The sequence below is a fragment of the Candida tropicalis genome (assembly GCF_000006335.3).
Source record: "Candida tropicalis MYA-3404 genomic scaffold supercont3.6, whole genome shotgun sequence".
Classification (NCBI taxonomy): Eukaryota; Fungi; Ascomycota; class Pichiomycetes; order Serinales; family Debaryomycetaceae; genus Candida; species Candida tropicalis.
The window spans coordinates 655,498-676,703 of NW_003020058.1; the positions used below are offsets into that span (position 1 = coordinate 655,498).

The following is a 21,206-nucleotide window of genomic DNA, read 5'->3' on the forward strand; positions in this document are numbered from 1 at the left end:
GTTTGTGGGGGTTGAAAGTAAATTGAGATTGTATACTTTTTTTTTTTGTTCTTTATTTTTTTTTTTTTGCAGCTAAATTATATAATCTCTGAAAAAGGACGGAAAAAAAAGTAGAAACGAAAAATTAAAATCAATAAGAATTAGCTATTAAATTATAATAATACAGTACAATGCTATATAAATAGTTAAACCACTTACCTACTCACACTATTTCTACTTCTCTCACTCACACACTCTCTCGTTATTCGTGTATCCTCTATTAATGCAGCCTGGTACCACTGAGCTTCAAACTTCTGATTTTCCAATACTCAATAGCCGCATCCGTTAGACCCAAATCCTCCTTTTGCAAATCTTTGATATGTTCAGACACCTTACATCCATTCAAAATCAATAATTCGGAAATTATAAATAATTTTTTGGAAGTTCCACCAAATGGCTGGCCATCCTCATCAGTAATCTCGATATACTTTCGTAATGAGTATTCAAATAATGAAATTACCAAATACTCATTCTTGTTCGGAATGTTAATTTGAATATTCAAATTGATATCACCACCACAAAGAATGTACTTTAATACATCAGGAATATTTATCTTCTGAATAGCCCTAACAAGCAAATTATTGATATCAGGAATAACCGACTTGTATTTCTTTTGCAAGTATTTGTTCTTGATAAATTTAAGTCGGGTTTCATCATTAGCTTCGGGCTTGATCTTTTCTTCAACTGCCAAGTTCTCTTCTAAATATGAATTAACTTTACGGTTATTAATGTATTTTAATAATAATTCTGTTTCATTCTCAAATTTGTCCAACTTCAATGACCGAATCTTGGTAATGTGAGAACCAATATTACGGTGACATGAAGCACATTTAACACAGAAACATGACAACGTGTTTATAGAAATCCACTCCACCAGCTCAAGTGATCCACAATCTAAACAGCTATTATTATCACTATTAGGAATGGATCTCACCAAATGAAGATAGTCCTTTTCCACTGGTTGAGCTTTCGACGTCAACGAAATAGGTGATATTGATCGATCCTGACCAGGAATAACTGGTTTCTCTTTAAAGTCAGTGATTAATTTACCAATGGTTTTCTTTCTTCCTTCACGTGCGATGTCTTTACTGAAAGATTTTTCCAATCGCAGAGTATTGACTAATTGACCCGCATTGTACAACGCTTTCACCCATTTGTTTCGATCGTCGTTATCAAATGCTTGAAATACACGTTTTGTACCTGTAGAAGTTAAAACTTCAAAACAAAATTGACGCTTATCATATGTTGTAGCTTTAACACTAGCAATTGCTATTTCAATGGGTTTATTAATTGGAGTTCTTCCCTTTCTCCAATCAGCATACTCAATCAACTGGCCCTTTTCCAACACAACCCATTCTTTGTGCCATCCTTGCTTCTTCTGACCCCCAAGGGTAAATAATATTCCTGATTTTTCTGCGTCATCACCACTAATCTCATTGCTTGGAGGTTCAATATCAGAAAATACCAAATCAAAGTTCTCTTTAGTAACAATGAACTCGTCAATTGCCGACGTAATAAGATTTGAAGATGAATTGGTTGCATTTGTAGATGGAGCTGAATTTGATGTGTTTGCCGACTTGTGATTTAATATGTTATGACGAATCAAATTAGTCAATTCCTCATTTGATTGACACGCCTCGATCATTTGTCTAAACTGATATTTTTCACTATTGAATCGCAACAACACATTAAGATAAATCTGGTAGTTATCACCAAGAAGACGTTGATTTGATTTTTTATCTTTGAACGAGCGATAATCAAGCAACCTAGGATGGATTTCATCATATTTTAAATTGAGAAACTTGAATAAATTTTCAATCAAGACATTCACATACTGATTATTTGTAACTTTACTAAGATTATTCAAATAATCAAATTTCGAAAGTTCAAAAACTTTTCTTTTCGCCAATAATTTCAGCTCGGGTCTTTCTTTTTCATTAGAAAGATACTTATTGAGCCAACTATAATACTCTTTAGAATCAGACTCAAATTTCCGTTGCATTTCAGCTTGTACATTGATAGAATCCAGTTGTTTCAAACCGATATTATTGTATACTTTAGTCAACTGCTTGTGATCACAAATATTCTCAAAGAAGAAACTGGTATTCTTTTCAAATGGTTCAAAGAGTGCTCGGAAAACAACATGAAAATCATTTTGAAACCCAAATTCTCTTAGCAAGGACGTAGACTCTAAATCAATTAACGAGTCAACTGCTTCCATTATTTTAATCTTAGACGCGGATATTCTTCTGACATTAGATTCCAATAGCTTAAATTCGTCAATCAAGGAACTATAAATTCGTCTAGCTAATGGTACTGAGTTTTCCAATCGTGTTAGCGTCTTTCTAAAATCTGGACCATCTTCGATATCAATGCTAAATTCTTTACGGAAATCGCCCAAACTGAATAACTTTGTCTCGGGGGATTTATCTTCCAACGGCTGACCTTTCGTTGTCAATGAGAACAGGGATTTATTGATTTTCTGTTCAACCACTTGCAATTTATCTATCCAAATACTAAAATTAAAAAGATGTCTGAAATCATTAGATTCGGAATCGTGTTCCCACATAGATATTGTCAATTTGGTATCATTCACGATTTTGGGTTCGAAAAAATCATTAATTATAACCTTTTGGAATACGTGATTGTTGCCATCAATTGGCAATTTCGAGTATTGTAATCTTGACAATTCAGTTCTAGAACTTTCAGGACTACTATCATCATAAAGTTGGTTTTTCAATATATCCACATCTGTGATGCCAATGGACTTGACAATCACAAGAGATCGCGAGGCAAATCCAGTCTCGGGTTTGATGGATACATGAAACTTTAATTTGTTAAACTCAGGACTGATCTTGACTAGTAATGGAAATTTATCTTTTTCTTCTTTATCTGGATTTTCAATATAAGATGTTAGATGTTGAATTGGTTGTTGAGTGGTTGTATATATCATTTTAAGGGAGTCAAACTGTTTCTTGTCATTTAAACTCAAGATTGCACGTCTTGAGTCGAATTCATCTGTTAAAATCAATTTACTCAAGGTGGCATTGGAGTCTTCATCCTGGACATAAGGAAACGCAAGTTGACCTAGTAAATCCATCTTGTATAGGGCTTTTATAATTCTTTCAAAACAAACAAGAAAAAAAAGAAAAAGCAAGTAGGAAAGGAAAGGAAAGAGAATTACACTGAATACTTTGTGGTTGGATGTTTTTTTTTTCGGTTTTGGTTTTTTTCCCCTTTAATCGAATGTTGCGATTATTTTTTTTTTTTGGTTTTGATTAAACTGTAACCACGGTAACTAACATTATCATCAATCACAGTTGAAACCTCCCGTTATCATTTTCTCTTAGATACTTGTGAGTTATACATATGTAAGTCAAAAGTTGTAGCATTTATATTACAACTAGTAATATGGGGAGACCGTAACAACGTCTTTCAACTGTATTGTTAAATTTAGTTCAATTTGGTACATAAACTAAAGTAAATTGTTCAATAATCCAATGTACTTTATGGATGAAAGAAGAAAATAAAAAAATACCAACCCCAAAACCATAATATCAAGAATTGATGCAAAAGAAACCTGTATCAATTGAATATTTTACTGTCAAGATATAAGAAAGAGAAAAATCAACATTTAAAAAGAGGTATTCAAAAAAAAAAAAATGTCTCTACTCATCAATGAATCATACGATCACCGGTGTTTGTGTGAAATGCTCATGATAGCATTTGTTTTGGGAAGTTACTCTGTTGTTGTGATACACCCAATGGAAGTTGATAAAGAGTATAAGAAAAAAAAAAATAGGAGATAAATCAGTTGATTGATGCTACAAAAATGTTGGGTAATATCACCGTGGGCGGATCCTCGTTGACTTACCGTTCCAAGCGTGATAGAAATTAGTCGCGAACTCTCTCCGATCTATACAGTCAAAAAAAAAAATCAGCACCTCAAACTAAAACAAAAACAATACCAAACAGCAGAAAAAAAAAAATTCAACTGAATAAATATCCGTTTCTGGATAAATACTTCTTGATTTGATCTCAAATTTTAGTTATTTGTTTTTTTTTTTTTTTTTTTACATTTCTTTCTATCGTCATCCTAAGGTCTTTAGTTTATATTTTCCTTTTTTCTTTTTTCATTATCATTAGTTAGTGTTTACAGATATTCAATTTCAATTTGCCCTTCCATTATCAGAAAGGACATAGAATCATCAGGTATACATCTGCTTATTAACATTATAAAGACCCTTATATTCTTGTGAATTTCAATAAATTAGCTATCTTTACAATCAACAAGTCACCAATGGCCCTTACTTTTCTATTTTCAAAACTCCCGGTCATTACCGAAGACCCGTTCCTAAAATATAGACCTTTCCCAGAGAATCCAAGCAATGAAATTGTTAAACATTGGCATGAAATTGCTGTTTCATTTGTCTTTTACTGTTTAGTGCAATTGTTATCTAAACCTGTCTTTACCGTAATTATGGGTTCTAAATATACCAAGTTGTCAAGAGGAACTAAAGTCAATTTTGATGTACACGTAACCTCAATGGTTCAATGTTTTATCTCAATCGCACTTTTGATTCCCCACTTGAACAATCCCCACTTGGCTAATAGACATGCAGACCCAGTCAACTCATTATTGGGAAAAACTGACTTTGGTGGATTAGCCTGTGCATTGACAGTTGGATACTTTATTTGGGACATTTATGTTTGTGTAAGATACTTTTCATTATTTGGTGTTGGGTTTTTGTTTCATGGTATTGCAGCTATGTATGCATTCCTTTCTGGGCTCTTCCCTTACGGACAACCATGGGCTGGTGCATTTTTGGCATTTGAATTCAGTACTCCATTTGTCAATCTCAATTGGTTTGCTTCCAAATTGCCAGCAGGAACTTTCAGTGACAAGTTTGTGATCATAAATGGTTTATTGTTGATGGCCACTTTTTTTGTTGTTCGTATTTTGTGGGGATTCTATGCTGTTTACCAATTTGCTCTTGATATTAGATACTCTCTTGATATTGTTAGTAAAGCTTTGCCATATACTTTGTTGGGGTTGAATTTCTTACTTGATTGTCTCAATGTTTTCTGGTTCTACAAGATGGTTATGATTGCCAAAAAGAAAGCAGGTGGTTCCAAATCAACTAGACAAGCCTCTGTTGATGTAGGAAAGAAAGTAGAATAGAGAAATAGAATTAGACACAACCACCCTACATAACTAAAGACTTCATTGCTATATACTCTTAACATTACTAATAGTAAACTGAATAGGAGAACATGTATAGTTCCAGTCGTGTGAAAGTGGCTGAAAATGATAATGTGAGTCGTGTATTTTGTGCAAGTTCTAAGTGTAGCGAAGTGAGGCACACATGAAACTCTCACAATCACTGTAATCTCTTAATTCATGCTCTCTCTCATTTTTTTTTTTGGTTGTTGTTGTTGCCATTGAAAACGAGAGTTTGCCCAAATCGTTCTTTTTTTTGGCTTTTTTTTGTACTTTTGTTTGCTATATTTACTCACATCAACAACTGTTCTTTGTTAAACAATTTTACAGTTGATCGATATAGATATTCATTTCATTTAACATCCATCTTTAGGTAGATCTTCTTTAGTATTGTTGATTTTTTTTTTGTTTCAATTTGTATTGTAAATACAGGAGCACAAGAGATCACATAAATTAACCAAGGTTTTAATATTTTTTTTTTTTCTGCTGTTGTTTGTTTCCGTGTCATCTATAATTTTTTCTTTTCCTTCTTTACTTTTCTTGATTACAGGTATTTAACTACTACAATAACAGATAGACATAACAGATATGAATAACGAATACGATTATTTATTTAAATTATTATTGATTGGTGATTCTGGTGTTGGTAAATCCAGTTTGTTGTTAAGATTTGCTGATGATACATATACACCAGATTACATTTCAACCATTGGTGTTGATTTCAAAATCAGAACTATTGAATTAGATGGCAAAACTATTAAATTACAAATCTGGGATACTGCGGGTCAAGAAAGATTCAGAACCATCACCTCTTCTTACTATAGAGGTGCACATGGTATCATTATTGTTTATGATGTAACTGATCAAGAATCATTCAACAATGTTAAACAATGGTTACAAGAAATTGACCGTTATGCCACCGGTGGAGTAATGAAGTTGTTGGTTGGTAACAAAGCCGATTTGTCTGATAAGAAAGTTGTTGAATACACAGCTGCTAAAGAATTTGCTGATGCTTTGGACATTCCATTTTTGGAAACTTCCGCCTTATCTTCTACAAATGTTGAACAGGCATTCTACACAATGGCAAGACAAATAAAGGCTCAAATGACTAGTAATGCCAATTCAGGAAACGCTGCCAATGCCAAGGGTAAATCCAATGTCAACTTGAGAGGTGAATCCTTGACTTCCAACCAATCCAATTCTTGTTGTTAAAGAATACTGATTCTGGAAGAATCTCAACTTTTGGAACGAATGTAAATGTTGAAGAAAGGAAATGCAAGGAAGATGAAGAAGAATGAATAAATGAAAGCGTGGTTCTGGTTTTAATAAATATATATTATATACATACTGTTTTATTTCAATAGGTAATAATCTTATTTCTACAAACTAAAGTTTTTGGTTGTCACTGATGATGGACACTAGTAACCTCGCGTGAAGCTCACTCTTATATATATTCCTGAGGAACGACAATTCAGTTCAAGCCAGACAAGTATTCAAATGAACTGGGCATAGCAACACATTACCCAATTGCTGTGACAAAATAATATATTCATTGCAGATAGGAAGACACTGAAATTAATGCAATTAGGATTGTTATCTTTGTTATCAGATATTACATCGGTATACCAAGCTAACCAACATAACGCCGTGCTTTTAATCAAATAACTATTGATGCACGAGATCCCATCATTTGTGTATTAGATGCCGTCGAACCGCATTGCATTATTACTTACTCATACAATTTTCATTTATTACATTAAACTAGATTAACGAACTACGTAGACGTAATATTGAACGTAGAGAGCACCATCGCTTGGGCTTCTAGCAAATCTACCCTTACCAAACAAGTTTTCTTTTTCAACCCATCTGAATTTGTCTTCAACTTTGTCGTCAAAGAAGAAAGTTGGGTTACAAGTAACATAACTTTCTTCAACAGTAGCACCTTGACTCTTTTTAGCAAAAACATCAGTAGATGGTTGAGTCAATTGAACTCTACCTGGGTAGTAAATTCTAACACCACTTCCGTTTGGAGTCTTACCAAACAATTGACAATCCAAGTAAGCAGTATTAGCAGAATTTTTGACATTCAAGTTATCGGTACCATATAAGGAATCGATGTCCAATTCAAGACCAAACTTATTTGGAACAGTTTTAACATCACCATTAATGATAGTAGCCAAGTTTAAGGTTAAGTCAGTTTTTTCTGACAGGTAAATTGGAGCTGGGTCGTTGGCCAATTTAAGGTTGATAGTGAAAACTGGAACAAGTTCTGGGGTTTTTGGAACTTCTGGAACAGGCAAATCAAGGGCAGACATGTTGATAAATTTGTAAAATGATATTGATTGAAGAAAACAAAGAAATTAAATATCAATTGAATCTGAAACAAGAATAATACTATAATCTTTTTGAATGGAATTAAAGGGAATTATCCTCGTTTATATAGTTGATTTTTTTTTCCAACTTTTTTTGGGGTTGATTAGTTTGCACAAAACTGGGTCTGAATAATCGCATAGAATTGTGGTTGGGTGACGACGTACCCGCTTTTTATTTTGAGTTTACACACGTTACTGATTAGCATGCTGCTATTCGTAGAGAGTCAGACAATTTTTTGCAGTAAGACGAGTACATGTAGAATATAATTTACCTATCGTATTAATTGATCAACGAACCAAGCCATATCATTTTGGTTTCTATTGAAACCATTGATCTTTTGTTAAACTCCGAAATTTTATATCCACGGAAAAATTATTACTCAACCCCTCTGTCTCAACACAAGTAGGAAAGCAAAACGTTGGGACTATCAGAAAGACAAAAATCAAAAAAAAGTTCGTAAATTGAAACACAATATTAGTCAAAGCATTTTATGCTCTTGTATTAACATACTCTATATTGTGACTTCTTCCTTTTAGGTGCTGATTACCCGTACATTTTGCAGCTGACTAATACAATGTCTCAAGTTCCGGAAGAGGTCTATACTACTAATATCAGAATATCTAACAGCCTTGTGATATCTTTCTCTTGAAAATTTCCATACTAAGAGAACTTGTGGTAAACTGAAAAATACTTCTACTCATCACTGGTTAGGTTTTAACTTATAAAATATGATTGATATGACTTTTTTTTTTTTTGATTCATATTGAAATTTTCTTGAAGCAATGGGTCGAAATATAGATATCTAAAGTCAACCCCATTGGTGTATATTCATCCATCACAGAGTTTATCTTTGGAATTACCAGATATCAATTGTTCCAACGTATAAATTTATGGAAGGGGGATATTTACATATTTTACATCTTTAATCCACCATCTTCAATTTCTAAACCACCGTTTTCTGCTTTTGATTGTTGCTTCTAATTACACGTTTAACCTTGTAGCATTGATGCTATATAAACCTAAAGTCGTGCACATAACAAAAAATTTGTTTGTCGCCACCAAAGGAGTGAATCAACGAGAGTTAGTTTGAAATTTTTTCTTTTGTCTAATGTATTAAACTATGTATAAACGTATACCTTGTCCATATAATCAACGTTAACCATGACTGAATCAAAGGATGTTCATATGAAAGACGCTCAGGAAGACCAATCTGCTTCTGAAGTTGAAACTTTAGTCAAAGAAATTGAGCAATCATTTACCTTATTGGGTAAAGTAGCCACAACATTTGATAACAGATACATTTCTAAAGTATTTAGAGATTTGGGTCCATTGAGAAGAAAGTTAGTTAAAAATGGAGATTCTGTTTTACCAATTGTTATAAAAAACACATATAGTCAAGATCACCCATCAAAAAACTATTTGTTAGAATACTTGGGTGCTTCGCCATCATCGGGCAGTGACAAAATGGATGTTGATAATACTTCTATTCTCCCTGAAGTTGAATTGTATTTACACCTTTTAGTACAAGTGTACCTTTTGGACACAGATAAATTGCAAGCCTTGAACGAATTAAGTGAAAAAGTTGTTCAATTGATGAAATCCTTCAATAGACGTTCCTTAGATTTTATTCAAGCCAAAGTATGGTTCTACGTTTGCAGAGCTAAAGAGTTGATTGGGGATTTATATTCAATCCGTCCAGAATTATTATACAGTTTGAGAACTGCCACTTTAAGACATGATATCGAAACAACTGCATCTATCATCACATTACTATTAAGAAACTATTTATTGTCTCATGATGTGAATCAAGCATCTAATTTGGTTGAAAAAGTCGAATTCCCTGAAAATGCAGGTAACGCATTAGTTGCAAGATATTACTACTACTTGGCAAGAATCAATGCTATTCAATTGGACTATTCCACTGCCAATGAATGCGTCATTGCAGCCATCAGAAAGGCACCACAAACTTCATTGGCCAACGGTTTCCTTCAAGCTGCCACAAAGTTAAGCATTGTTATTGAATTGTTGATGGGTGACATTCCAGAATTGAAAGTTTTTAAGAATAAACAAGGAAATCTTGAGCCATACTTTAACGTTACAAAGGCTGTCAGATTGGGTGATATCAAATTATTTGGAGAAGTGTTGAAGAAACATGAAGCTGATTTCAAGAGAGATGATAACTTTACTTTAGTTTCTAGATTACGTCAAAATGTCATCAAAACAGGTATTAGAATTATTTCATTATCATATGCAAAGATCTCATTGAAGGATATTTGTATAAAATTACATTTGGACTCCGAAGAATCTACAGAATATATTGTTTCAAAAGCAATTAGAGATGGTGTTATAGAAGCCAGTATCAATCACGAAAAGGGATACATGCAAAGTAATGAATTATTGGATGTTTACTCTACAAAGTTACCACAACAAGAGTTTGATCAAAGAATCAAGTTTTGTTTGTCATTGCATAATGAAAGTGTCAAGGCTATGAGATATCCAACTGATAATGAAAAAGAAAATACCAACAAGGAGGTTGAACCAAGTGATGAAGTTGAATTATTGAAAGCTATTGAAGAAGGTGATTTAGATGATTTTATGGATTAAGTAGTTTTAATTTAGAAGACTAATAGTTTTAACAAAGTTTCAATTCAATTGAAAAGATTGACGTAAAGGAATCTCTCTGATACTGTTTGAAAATTCGCGGAATTAAAAAGCAGAATGAACGTAGTAAAACGTGAAGAACAAAACGAAAAAAAAAAAAAAACAACTAAAAGAAAACAAAGACATACTTTCTCCAGTGAATCTACACTGTCAAAGACAATGTCTGAAAAACAATTCAATATAGACTTAGAGCTCAACCAGGGCGATCACATTGATCCATTTATTCAAGATGAAGATAAACTTAAACTAGAGGAACTTATACCGAGAATATTAATTGAACGGAAATCATTTTTGAATGTGACTGAAGCATCATTACAACAAGAAATTGAAAATTCAAACGAAGAAGCACAAGTCGCGACAGAAATAGACACATCAGCTATTGATGTACCGTTAGAAGAAGACGAGGACCAACAAGAAGTATTCAACAAACAAAAATTCGAACTATCCAAGAATATCAACTATGCACTTAATGAAACACAGCTTTCACTTGATTTTATCAGTTTGTTGATAGCATCTGTGAAGCCCAACTTGGCCAAATCTACAATTTCACCTCATTTATCAAAATTTGTGAAACCAACATCTTTAAATTCCGACAGATTAGGACAAGAAGGGACTGAGGATAGTAATAATAACAACAATTCACAAAGTTCAAATGTGGGACAAGGCTGGAAATTAGAATCGTTGAACAAAATTACTGATTTATTTAGAGAAGCAAGTGTTAATTTGAATGACCAAGTTATTAAGGAAAGACGATACTGGAATATGATCAATTTGGTATTAGCAAATGGAGAAGCTTTGTTTAGAATGAGAGATCCTGAGAATAATGCCAGAGCAATTGGTGTGAAATATGGGTATGGTGATTCAGGATCGAACTATCATGATCAAGGGTTGGCCTTATTAAGAAAAGACAACCAAACTGGAGAGGTCTCCTTCCACCCCATTACATCGTTAAATAATGCAAAGATTGTTGGAAAGATAAACAAGTTTATCAGAGTTAAAATTTTAAGTCAAATTGATGGAGATTATATGCTTACTGGACAATCAGTTTTCCAATTTGATTTCAAATCAAGCAAACAAAACATCATAAATGATATTGAAAAGGCTAGATTTTTTCTATTTGAAGAAGATTTGTTTTATCAATTGATCCGTGAGGCGAAATTACTTGTCAATTACAATGTATCCATAATTTCAAACAAGATAATTATTGAAATTAACAATACTATCATTGAAATTGAGTCTATCATTTATGATGAATTAAACGAAGAGGAATTAGAAAATTACTACCAGAATATCAGTGAATATTCTTCATTGAACAACAAGAAATGTCAGTTGATCTTGAACTATTTAAAACTTATGCTTTGCTGTTATTATCAATACAATCTAAAATTAAAACAAAAGGTTCCAACATCTTTGACTAAATGGAAGCAGAGCAACTCACATCCATTGATTTTACGTCCATTAGTCGGAAACATGAGACATGAATTGAATTTGAGCAACATGGAAAGCATTTTGAGGACATTGGCTGCCAAGTTTGGTGAAAAGCTCAAAAAGAGCAAACTAAATGTTGACAAGTTTACAAACTTGGCAGTTAGGTCCAGAAAATCAAACCCTTTCCAAAAATCTATTGAGAAACCAGTATCCAAGTTCTCATTGGTATTAGAGAATGGATCGGCACAAATAATGGTTGTCAATGTAACTTTAACCACCAATGAATTGTTTGTAAACTTGATAATACATTTGAGACTTATTAGATTTAATACTGTGGAAGATTTTGAAGGTAACGTTAATGGTGTCAACGTGTTGCAACTTGGATTTAGTGACTTCAATGAAATAGAAGAGTGTTTGGATTGGTCAATACAAAACTTTGTATAGTATCACTATATACATCTATGCAAATATAAAATGTATAATAAGTAAACTGTTAAACCTTCAGTCACACTTATTCTTCTAATTCTACAACTCTAACCTGTTCATCACGAGCAGCAATGATTTCCTCTTTATTTTCTTCGACAAATTTCTTCATACGATAATATTTTTCATCTCTCAAGTTATTGTAAATCAAAAAGTTCCCCCAAATTTCAAACATGACAAAGGTGACAACCAAACTGTTGCTGACAATACTAGTTGGAACAAAATAGATATAACTAGCCAAAATGAAATAACCTGATAATCTAATAGGAATCAAGTTTTCAAAATATGACCAATTTTCTGACAACAATGGGATCAAATCAGAAAATGCTGATGATACAACAATAACAGCGGTCAATCCCAATATTGGGTTTTCCGGACTTAATCTGATGAGTGGTACTTGCATTGCTTGGCCCAACAATACTACAAACCCTACCATGGATAATGCATCTGGATCTTTAATTAAATAAAACGACACAATCAACAAACATATTATTCTAATATATAATAAGGATTTGGAAGATAAAAACTGCATTTAAAACTTTGGTTCACAATATAGATGAGTATTTGTAATTAGTCTTTGCTCCTTTTTTTTTTTTTACTTCTTATTTCTTTTTCTCTAGGGTGCCGACTTGACACCAAGAAGATCAAGTTAAACGCGCGACTGTTGCAAAACCGGATGAATTCATTTTAGAACTACTTGTAATCAATTAACTTAGTCATCTTAATGTTTGCAATATCAGCCATTGGTTTAATTCTTCTTGGAATATCGTTGTTTTCAATGTTTGTGGTAACATGTATGTGTCTGCTAGATTGATTGATTGTATATTTCAAGAGCATTTTACTAACTGGCATTAGGTATCATTCTAATTCCGGTAATATTTGTAGTTGAGATTGTTAGTGGAGTAATCTACATGATTACTTATCTTGCCTCCTTTGACATAATGCAAGGAAGTGGTATAGAAGGGGCAATCTTAAGTCCCAAGATCAATGAATAAAACCTGATTGTGGTCGTGTATTATTACCCAATTTGCTGTGACAAGGCGAAGGAAAAAAACAGAAAATGTCAAGGTTGAGTTTTCTCTTTTGAAAAATTTCCAACCACGTCAAACAAAACCAACAATACTATTTTGCATCATACTTTAGAATCATACATACATACATCGTCATGAAGTATTCCGTATTCATTGGTTTGTTAAGTTTATTTACATTTCTGTTAGCTTTTTCTGATTTGACTGGTACAATTAAACTCAATGGTAGGAAAATCACTTTTGGCGAAATCAACACCCAAGAAGTTAAACAGTTATCAATTGAATCACCAAAAGATGTTCTCGAAATTAAATTGAAGAGTAAAGATGTCGATGGCAAACCCGAACAAATTTGGGTTAGCTTAGCTGATGCTGATGATCAAAGTATTGTAAAACATTATGTTCCTACTGTTAAGAAATCTGATATCACTGCTAACATCAAAGCATCAACACTTCCAGATGTTTTGAAATCAAAAGATAAATTGGTTTTAAGTATTGTAATTGCTGATTCCAAGTCTAAAGATAACTTATTGAGAAGATTGGTAGAAATTTTGCCAAGTGAAGAATTCCAAGCCACTAGTAAATATCAACAAAAGCCTAGAATTGGTATTCAACCAGAAATCCATCACGTTTTCAGAGGAGATGAAAAAACTGTTAATCCACTTATTCCGGTTGTTTTTATTGGTATTGCTCTCACTTTATTTGTTGGATTAGTAGGTGCCTGGTTTGGTTTCATTGGTGTTAACAATTTGTTCAGAACTTTCAAAACTATTACAACGACACAATTGTTATATAATGTCAGCTTTTTAATTTCCCTTGTTGGTTTTGAATTGAACTTCTATAAATACTATTTGGGTCAATCAATTTTCACAACTTTGTTTTACGGATTCATTTTAAGTATTCCATGTGTTTATTTTGGTGTTAGTGTTTTGAGAAGTTTAGCTACAAATCGTGCTTTGGGTAAGCAATAAGTAGTATTTAGTTACTTTTACTATAGTATTGTATTATGCACAAGAATAGTTATCATAAATACATAGATTTTATTATCAAGGAGTCTCGTCTTTCATTGTATTTGTTATCCATCGGAAATTGAATAGATCAGATAACCCACCATTCATAGAATTAGCAGCAACAATCTTCCCAGTAATAAGTCCCATAGGTACTACACCATATGATCTTGAATCCAATGAATGACATAAATTATCTCCAGTACACCACACATGACCTTCTGGAACTCGTATGTATTTGTTATAACCATCGTGCTGCACAATTTCATTTGTAGAGTTTGTCAACTCTGAAGAACTTGATGGATCTACCAAAATTATATCTCCTGGCATCCCTGTGATACGTTTACATATTCTATGATTTGGATCACTTGGTTTGATAGCGACTATACAATCACCCATTTCTAAATTTCTTCCATATTTGTATTTTTTCAAGGCGTGAACATAATCATGTTGGTTTTGTAATGTGGGTAACATTGATTCCCCTCGAGTTTCTGTGAATTCATATACATTTTCATGAATTAAATGAGCTACACAACCTGCTCTAAGAGTCCACGATAGCGTTGAACCAATAAACTTAAGTGATTCTGGGAATGTCATATTTTTGTCTTTTATTGGGAAATAAAGTGTGGAAAACAGGGTTTTAATACTATGTGAAAACATAAACGAAAATTTTCTCTCATTCTGAAATATTTCTGCACCCCCCCAGACAGTAATCCCGCGCGACCAAATTGATTCGACAGTTCGTTCTACACTTTAAGAAGTATACATACAACTTTCACTTTCATTAACTACAAAATAGTATTCTCGAATATTTAATATTTGTGAAAAAAAAATTCATTTTATTTAATAAAAAACCCTTTTTAAAAATAATATACAGAAGTTAAAGAAGCAAAAAATGATATAACCTATTTTTAATTTTTTGAAGAAACATTAAAAAGAAACACAATTAGTAAACGAAACCCAAGATTTTACCAGAAACGTGCTTTCTTCTAGCTTCTTCGTGGTCCATAATACCAGCAGAAGTGGTCAAGATAACGTAACCGAATTGTCTAGCTGGCAATAAGTTATCAGTCCATCTTTCAATGTCATTGATTTTAACATTGAATCTTGGTTGAATAACACCACATTTGTTCAATCTACCGTTCAATTGAACAACAATCTTACCGGATCTGTGATCATCAATGTATTCAAATTCACCAATGTATCCTAAAATAGTGTTAGTAATAATTTCAGAATAATAAGACAAAAAGGGGTAAAAAAAAAGCAAAACAAGTTTAATAATTGTTGTTGAGAAATGTCCAGGAAAAGTAAACGATCGACACAATCGAAAAGATGTTATCCATCGTGTAAGAAGCATTTCCTAAAGGTTGTTTTTCCGAATACTTAAAAGACAGAAAGGGACTGAACGTTTCTTCATTAATGAAGAAAACACCGATCAAACCATCCAGTTATCAATTCGGGACTTGGTGATTAATGAAAAGAATAAAATCTTATCAAACTTGTAAAACTTTTTGTTTTCTAATTGGGAAAATCAATACATACCGTGCTTTTGCATAACAGTTAAAAATTTAATAATAACCTTGGAAGATGGTCTAATCAAAACTTGACGTTTACCAGTTTTTTCAGCATTGTTAATAGCGTTTAAAGCATCAGCTAAGACGGAAGTTCTAGTCATTTTTTATTTATCTAAATAACATACAAGGTTAGTACAATTGGAAACTAATGAGTCTTAATTTTCTTTAGATTAGCCACATGAGTGTCCAATGAAACATTGGAGTCATGAGCAGTAAAAAAAAAGTACAAGGAGTGTCAATACTCTCTTGGAAACTATCCTTACGATGTTGAAGTAAGGTATGCTTCCATGATTTAGATGAACTAAATCAGATATTTCTTTACAAGAAAGTCATCAATGTATACAACTGATACACCGACATGTTCTCATTGTAATGAACCATCAAAGAATGTACTGATTCCAGGTACCCATTCTGACAAGTTAGTAGTATAAAAAAAGAAAGACTCAAAGTGTAGTATTTACTTTTTCATGTCCATGGGGCAATCTATATGTTGTAATATTTCAACATACTATTGATTATTGGTGATGAAACAACGATTAGACGGTTGGTAATATAAGAAGAAAGAAAAGAAGAAGTGAACATTAGAAAAGTGAAAATTTTTTCTTTTCGTTCTCGTCATCTTTCTCTCATTCAAGCACACGCACACACATTTGACAGAAAAATTCTTTTTCGGTCGTACATGCAGTCCATGGTCGATGTACACGACATTTCTATTTAATTATACTGGAAAACTAATTAGGGTTGTGGTTTATACTCTCTTCTTGTCCTAGCACCCCCCTTTCCCCCGCCATTTCACTACCATGGCTTCGATTTCAGATGAATCACAATACAATGTCAATGAAACTGAACGACTACTATCAAAGACTTTATTTGAGAAGGTAAAACCATTCTGTGTTGAATTATCTAACATTGCCTTAGAACAACCATTCAATCCACAGAAAATAGTATCACTATTGATTTCCATTGAAATTGCCCTCAACAGTCATCATGATGAATACAGCAAAGGCAAAGACTCTTTCATATATCAATTATCTCCCAATATTGCCGATTATATTTTTTTCCCGTTGTCAAACCTATTAAAGCAATCAAACTTGGATGACATTATTATTCAACATTTGTTTGGAGTCATTACATTCTTGATAAATTATTCGTGGAGTATCAACGTGAATTTTTCCTTGATTGATCAATTGTACCCATTGATTATTTATCTTTCTACTGGAGATGTAAACAAAGAACCCCCAGCTATTTCAGTCAAGTCTACAAGTTTTAAATTGGCAACTGTAAAAATATTCACAAGTCTTATCAATTCGTTAGATCGGTTTTACTTTCAAGAACAATCAGAAAGACGTTTGGTGCTACTAAGCAATACAGTCACCATTGGATTGACCATAATTACATCAACGAAGCCGGATTCACAGGAGTCAATAGAAGTTATACTTCAAACTTTGATGGTTTTATCAAAAGTAAGAAGTTACTTAAGCAATGACCAACAGGCAGCGATTCTCCCTGGTATAGTTTCAGCAGTGACAAAATTTACGTCCCTGAATCCTAACTTGAATTTCCAAATCATTATACAATTATTGAGATTGCTATCTAGTTTAATCTGCGCGTCCTTTAGTGACAAAGATTTGGGCGCTCAACTTAATGTTGCTAATGGTGTGGAAGATCTTGCTGAGATACATTTATCCTGGGATGATGACACGAAAACATTGGATGATAATGCATCTATGTCGGATATTACAATCTCAGAAAGCGATCAGAGATCTGCATTGTGGCTAAAAGCAACATCCAAACAGTTGAAGATTTCATTGATGATTTTCTTCAAGACCATCTTACTTGGTCCAAGAAACAAGCAGCGTCTACAAACACGTGAAGAGTTAGTTATTGAAATTATACACTTTGTGGAGTCCATTATGAATAATTGTTTTATCAGTTTACATCAAGAGTTTGCATCTTTAAGTATTGATATTATTTCAATACTTGCAACATATGATCATCAACAAGTTGCTGATCGCGTTGCAAATTTGAGTAATTCATATGTGCTTACAGTGGAAAACCAAGAGAATAAGGAGACAGTATTATATGAAATAGTGAAAACAAAATTAACGGCCTTGGTAGATAATAAGCTTTCAACTGTTATATTTTCCACAGACGAAGAGAAGATATTAATGAATATATCTGCCCTAGAATTCAATTTTAGCCTACTTTTGGAATTATCAAAAAGAATCAACCCAGAGTTTGATGATTTGGATACATTAAAACAACGATGCTTGGCTTTATTACAAGAATATATGGTTGATAATTTTAAATTTGAAAATAGCAAGAAAATTCTAAACACATCAACTAATAACAAAACGCTTCTTGAATCATCGGCAAAACTGAACCAACTTGACTCGATTGAATTACCTGAGTTTGTTAATACAAAAAATATTGTACGACAAAACAAGACAGATGATAATGGTTCGTCTTATATTCATAATCTAAGAGCTATATCTCGAGAATGGAGTTCTTCTGAAATTAAACCTGCTAGTCAGAATCCACAGATTGGTATTGCTACATCCTTTTTGGAAAAATCAATAAGAGATTTTATCCAATTTTTATCAAATTTGAAATATAGATCTGGTGAAAGTTCATATATTAACGACCTAGAGAGAATCCTCGAATCTTCAACCGATGACTTAACTAGTAAAAGTGTATCACTTTGGGTTGCAAGTAGTTATGCTAAAAGTAATCTTTCAAAGATCAATAATTTCGACCCGAATGACTTTTTGGCCCTAGATGATGATATGGATATTGACGATGAGAACGAGAGTACATATTTGATATTATCCAAAGCAGAAGAGTTAATCGATGATGCCAGTCAAACTCCTGAGGAGAATCATCTGGTGTCAGGTGCGTTAGCGTACACCTCAGCATTACTGGCAATTCAAACTGTAGCAGGTACTATTACTTTAGAGCAGTTTAGATCAAGTTTTTTGATGGATTATTTACTTTCTATGTTTCAAGCATTAACGTATAATGATGTTCCACAAATTCAGTTACAAGCACAAGCCACTGTGAAGGAAATATTGGATGTATATTATGATGGTTCCATTGTCAATTTGATATCTGATAATCTGGATTATTTAATTGATAATATAAGCTTGCAATTATCGGTGGCTAGCAACTTGACACCAGCATTGCCTGGTATAATGTTGATAATTGTTAAAGTAGCTGGTGTGCAATTATTAAAGTCAAACCAGTTACATGATATTCTTACCGACATGTTTGTTATTTTGGACTCGTATCACGGATACAACAAAATTGTGGAGAGTTTCTTTATTGTTTTCGAGTCGTTAATTGATCAAATCAAAAAGACATATGAAGATTCACTAAAAATCGAGACTCATATTGATAACGCTGAAAATACATCCTTGTACAAACCATGGGGTATGTCAAATAAAGAACAGCTATTAGCATTCATTGATAAGTCTAAAAGATCAGATGACATAATCGAAGACTACGATCCAAATAAGGAGTATTTTAAGAGAAAGGAGGATTTACCATTTTCCGAGTTGGATAAAGATTCAGATGACGAAGATGATGAAGAGGCGTCCCCCAAAAATGATGAGTCCGAAATAGAAGATGAACCCTGGTCATCACCAATTCCAAAGAACGAATATGAAATATTAAAACGGATTTTCAACTATGGGTTCACATTAGTTTCTCAGCCATCATACTCGTTAAAAGCACAAATTATCAAAACTTTAAGGTTAATTTTCCCACTCGTTTGTACAAATTATAAAGAAATTTTACCTGTTCTTGCTGCTAATTGGCCAATTTTGATGACCATGATTACTGGTTCCAAATCCTTGTCCACCAGTATGCTGATGAACAAGGGCTATTCATCCGAGGAAGTAAATATTATGATTGGTTCTTTTCAGCTTGTTACTGATATCTTGAAGGAAGACAGAAGAAGAAATGACTTTTTCTTCAATAAAAGATTTCAGGATACTTGGGAGTTTATGATTAAACATACAGAATTGGTAAGTTCAGAAAAGTCTAATCTATCGAATCAACAAGAAAATCTGCTTGTTGTATCAGAAAAATCTGTTTATGCATTTAGAATGTACCCTATGTTGAAGAATGCCTTGGTCACATTTTTAATCATTGGTGTTCAGAATTATGAAAGAATGATTCCTGATCTTGTTCGATATGAGATTATCAAAATGTGTGCCAGATTAAACATTCCAAATGAACTAGAGCTTTCACGAGATACTAAAGGTGTATTGGAAGTAATTCGTTTACAAATAGAATAGATTTTTCTTTTCGTTTCTTTTGTTATATTTTCTGGTTCTATAGAAAGTAATATACATAAATCAATCCTTCATTATGACATCCTTGTCAGCATCGGTTTCATCATCTCTAGTAACCAAATCAAGAATGGAATTTTTCTGAGTTCCTTCTGGTTTTTGAACCGAGTTTGAGTTAGCAATTGGGAAATTCAACGTTTGTTGACCCTTTGGTAAGATATTCTTAGGACGAGCACCAGTAGGAGAAGAAGCACTGGCCACCGGGTCATCAGATGTACCATTAGTTGAAGGTTCTGAAACTTTAGAAGTTGGTTGTTTCACATGAACCTTTTTCTGTTGAACCAATTCACCAATTGGGTGAGTTTTTGGGACAGTATCACTTAGGAAATTTAATGAATCATGAGCTGAAACTGCATTAGCAAAATCTTTATATTGAATTTTCTTACGTTTATCCATTTTAGCTAATAAACTAGCTTGTTCAACAAAATATTGTACAAATAATTCTGTAGCTAATCCAGCTGTATATACAGCACTGGCTGAAGCACCAGCGTAATCTGGGTCCAACTTAAAAATTCTTTTTATTCTGGCAATTGGTAACGTAAGATTACTTTGTGATTCGTCTTGTTCATTATTGGATTCGGATTTGTCCTGTTGTGATGCTTTTTCTTCTGTTTGAGTTTGTTCTTCTGGTTGTGATTGTTCTGTTTCTGGTTGTGATTGTTCTGTTTCTGGTTGTTGTTGTTGTTCTGCAACTTCTTGGTTTGTTGATGCCTCTGGGTCTGCTTGTTCGCTAACAGATGTAGCACCTTCATTGGTTCCAGAAGGCTCACTTACATGCTCTGATTGTACTTCCACTGTTTCAGATGGTTTCTCTACTACTTCAGGTTGTGACATATTTGATGTGATGATATTGTTGAAAAGATGTAGTAAACAAGAATTGGATTTGAAAAAAAAAAAAAAAATATTCAAAAGAAAAGACCAAAAAAAAAAAAGTTAATACGCGTAAGCTTTGATGGACTGAATATCGTCGCTTCTATTTTAGTTTTTACGACTCAATGTCCAATGATTACCTTATATTCTACAAGTGACTATTTACAATAAAT

General features: G+C 33.0%; 12 protein-coding genes across 12 annotated transcripts; 6 read left to right on the forward strand and 6 right to left on the reverse strand. All coding sequences in view use genetic code 12, as the record gives it.

Annotated features, from left to right (window-relative positions):
* Window positions 1–259: 259 nt before the first annotated feature.
* On the reverse strand, window positions 260–3,139 carry AGE1 (Age1p; the record flags this gene model as incomplete). Its single annotated transcript, XM_002550221.1, has 1 exon — window positions 260–3,139. One exon carries the CDS (start codon window positions 3,137–3,139, stop codon window positions 260–262), a length of 2,880 nt encoding a protein of 959 aa, XP_002550267.1.
* A 1,200-nt stretch (window positions 3,140–4,339) lies between these two features.
* Window positions 4,340–5,221, forward strand: CTRG_04566 (uncharacterized protein; the record flags this gene model as incomplete). Its single annotated transcript, XM_002550222.1, has 1 exon — window positions 4,340–5,221. One exon carries the CDS (start codon window positions 4,340–4,342, stop codon window positions 5,219–5,221), a length of 882 nt encoding a protein of 293 aa, XP_002550268.1.
* A 627-nt stretch (window positions 5,222–5,848) lies between these two features.
* YPT1 (Rab family GTPase) lies at window positions 5,849–6,472 on the forward strand (the record flags this gene model as incomplete). The annotated part of the gene is made up of 1 exon (XM_002550223.1): window positions 5,849–6,472. The coding sequence occupies one exon, from the start codon at window positions 5,849–5,851 to the stop codon at window positions 6,470–6,472; it is 624 nt and encodes a 207-aa protein (XP_002550269.1).
* Window positions 6,473–7,026: 554 nt separating this feature from the next.
* On the reverse strand, window positions 7,027–7,575 carry CTRG_04568 (uncharacterized protein; the record flags this gene model as incomplete). Its single annotated transcript, XM_002550224.1, has 1 exon — window positions 7,027–7,575. The coding sequence occupies one exon, from the start codon at window positions 7,573–7,575 to the stop codon at window positions 7,027–7,029; it is 549 nt and encodes a 182-aa protein (XP_002550270.1).
* Window positions 7,576–8,794: 1,219 nt separating this feature from the next.
* Window positions 8,795–10,237, forward strand: RPN3 (proteasome regulatory particle lid subunit; the record flags this gene model as incomplete). Its single annotated transcript, XM_002550225.1, has 1 exon — window positions 8,795–10,237. One exon carries the CDS (start codon window positions 8,795–8,797, stop codon window positions 10,235–10,237), a length of 1,443 nt encoding a protein of 480 aa, XP_002550271.1.
* A 114-nt stretch (window positions 10,238–10,351) lies between these two features.
* MED17 (Med17p) lies at window positions 10,352–12,166 on the forward strand (the record flags this gene model as incomplete). The annotated part of the gene is made up of 1 exon (XM_002550226.1): window positions 10,352–12,166. The coding sequence occupies one exon, from the start codon at window positions 10,352–10,354 to the stop codon at window positions 12,164–12,166; it is 1,815 nt and encodes a 604-aa protein (XP_002550272.1).
* A 67-nt stretch (window positions 12,167–12,233) lies between these two features.
* Window positions 12,234–12,737, reverse strand: CTRG_04571 (uncharacterized protein; the record flags this gene model as incomplete). Its single annotated transcript, XM_002550227.1, has 1 exon — window positions 12,234–12,737. The coding sequence occupies one exon, from the start codon at window positions 12,735–12,737 to the stop codon at window positions 12,234–12,236; it is 504 nt and encodes a 167-aa protein (XP_002550273.1).
* A 633-nt stretch (window positions 12,738–13,370) lies between these two features.
* On the forward strand, window positions 13,371–14,201 carry CTRG_04572 (dolichyl-diphosphooligosaccharide-protein glycotransferase; the record flags this gene model as incomplete). The annotated part of the gene is made up of 1 exon (XM_002550228.1): window positions 13,371–14,201. The coding sequence occupies one exon, from the start codon at window positions 13,371–13,373 to the stop codon at window positions 14,199–14,201; it is 831 nt and encodes a 276-aa protein (XP_002550274.1).
* Window positions 14,202–14,276: 75 nt separating this feature from the next.
* On the reverse strand, window positions 14,277–14,897 carry IMP1 (endopeptidase catalytic subunit; the record flags this gene model as incomplete). The annotated part of the gene is made up of 1 exon (XM_002550229.1): window positions 14,277–14,897. One exon carries the CDS (start codon window positions 14,895–14,897, stop codon window positions 14,277–14,279), a length of 621 nt encoding a protein of 206 aa, XP_002550275.1.
* A 286-nt stretch (window positions 14,898–15,183) lies between these two features.
* CTRG_04574 (40S ribosomal uS8 domain-containing protein) lies at window positions 15,184–15,594 on the reverse strand (the record flags this gene model as incomplete). The annotated part of the gene is made up of 1 exon (XM_002550230.1): window positions 15,184–15,594. One exon carries the CDS (start codon window positions 15,592–15,594, stop codon window positions 15,184–15,186), a length of 411 nt encoding a protein of 136 aa, XP_002550276.1.
* Window positions 15,595–16,611: 1,017 nt separating this feature from the next.
* Window positions 16,612–20,109, forward strand: CTRG_04575 (uncharacterized protein; the record flags this gene model as incomplete). The annotated part of the gene is made up of 1 exon (XM_002550231.1): window positions 16,612–20,109. One exon carries the CDS (start codon window positions 16,612–16,614, stop codon window positions 20,107–20,109), a length of 3,498 nt encoding a protein of 1,165 aa, XP_002550277.1.
* Window positions 20,110–20,169: 60 nt separating this feature from the next.
* HFL1 (DNA polymerase epsilon noncatalytic subunit) lies at window positions 20,170–20,997 on the reverse strand (the record flags this gene model as incomplete). The annotated part of the gene is made up of 1 exon (XM_002550232.1): window positions 20,170–20,997. The coding sequence occupies one exon, from the start codon at window positions 20,995–20,997 to the stop codon at window positions 20,170–20,172; it is 828 nt and encodes a 275-aa protein (XP_002550278.1).
* Window positions 20,998–21,206: the final 209 nt, after the last annotated feature.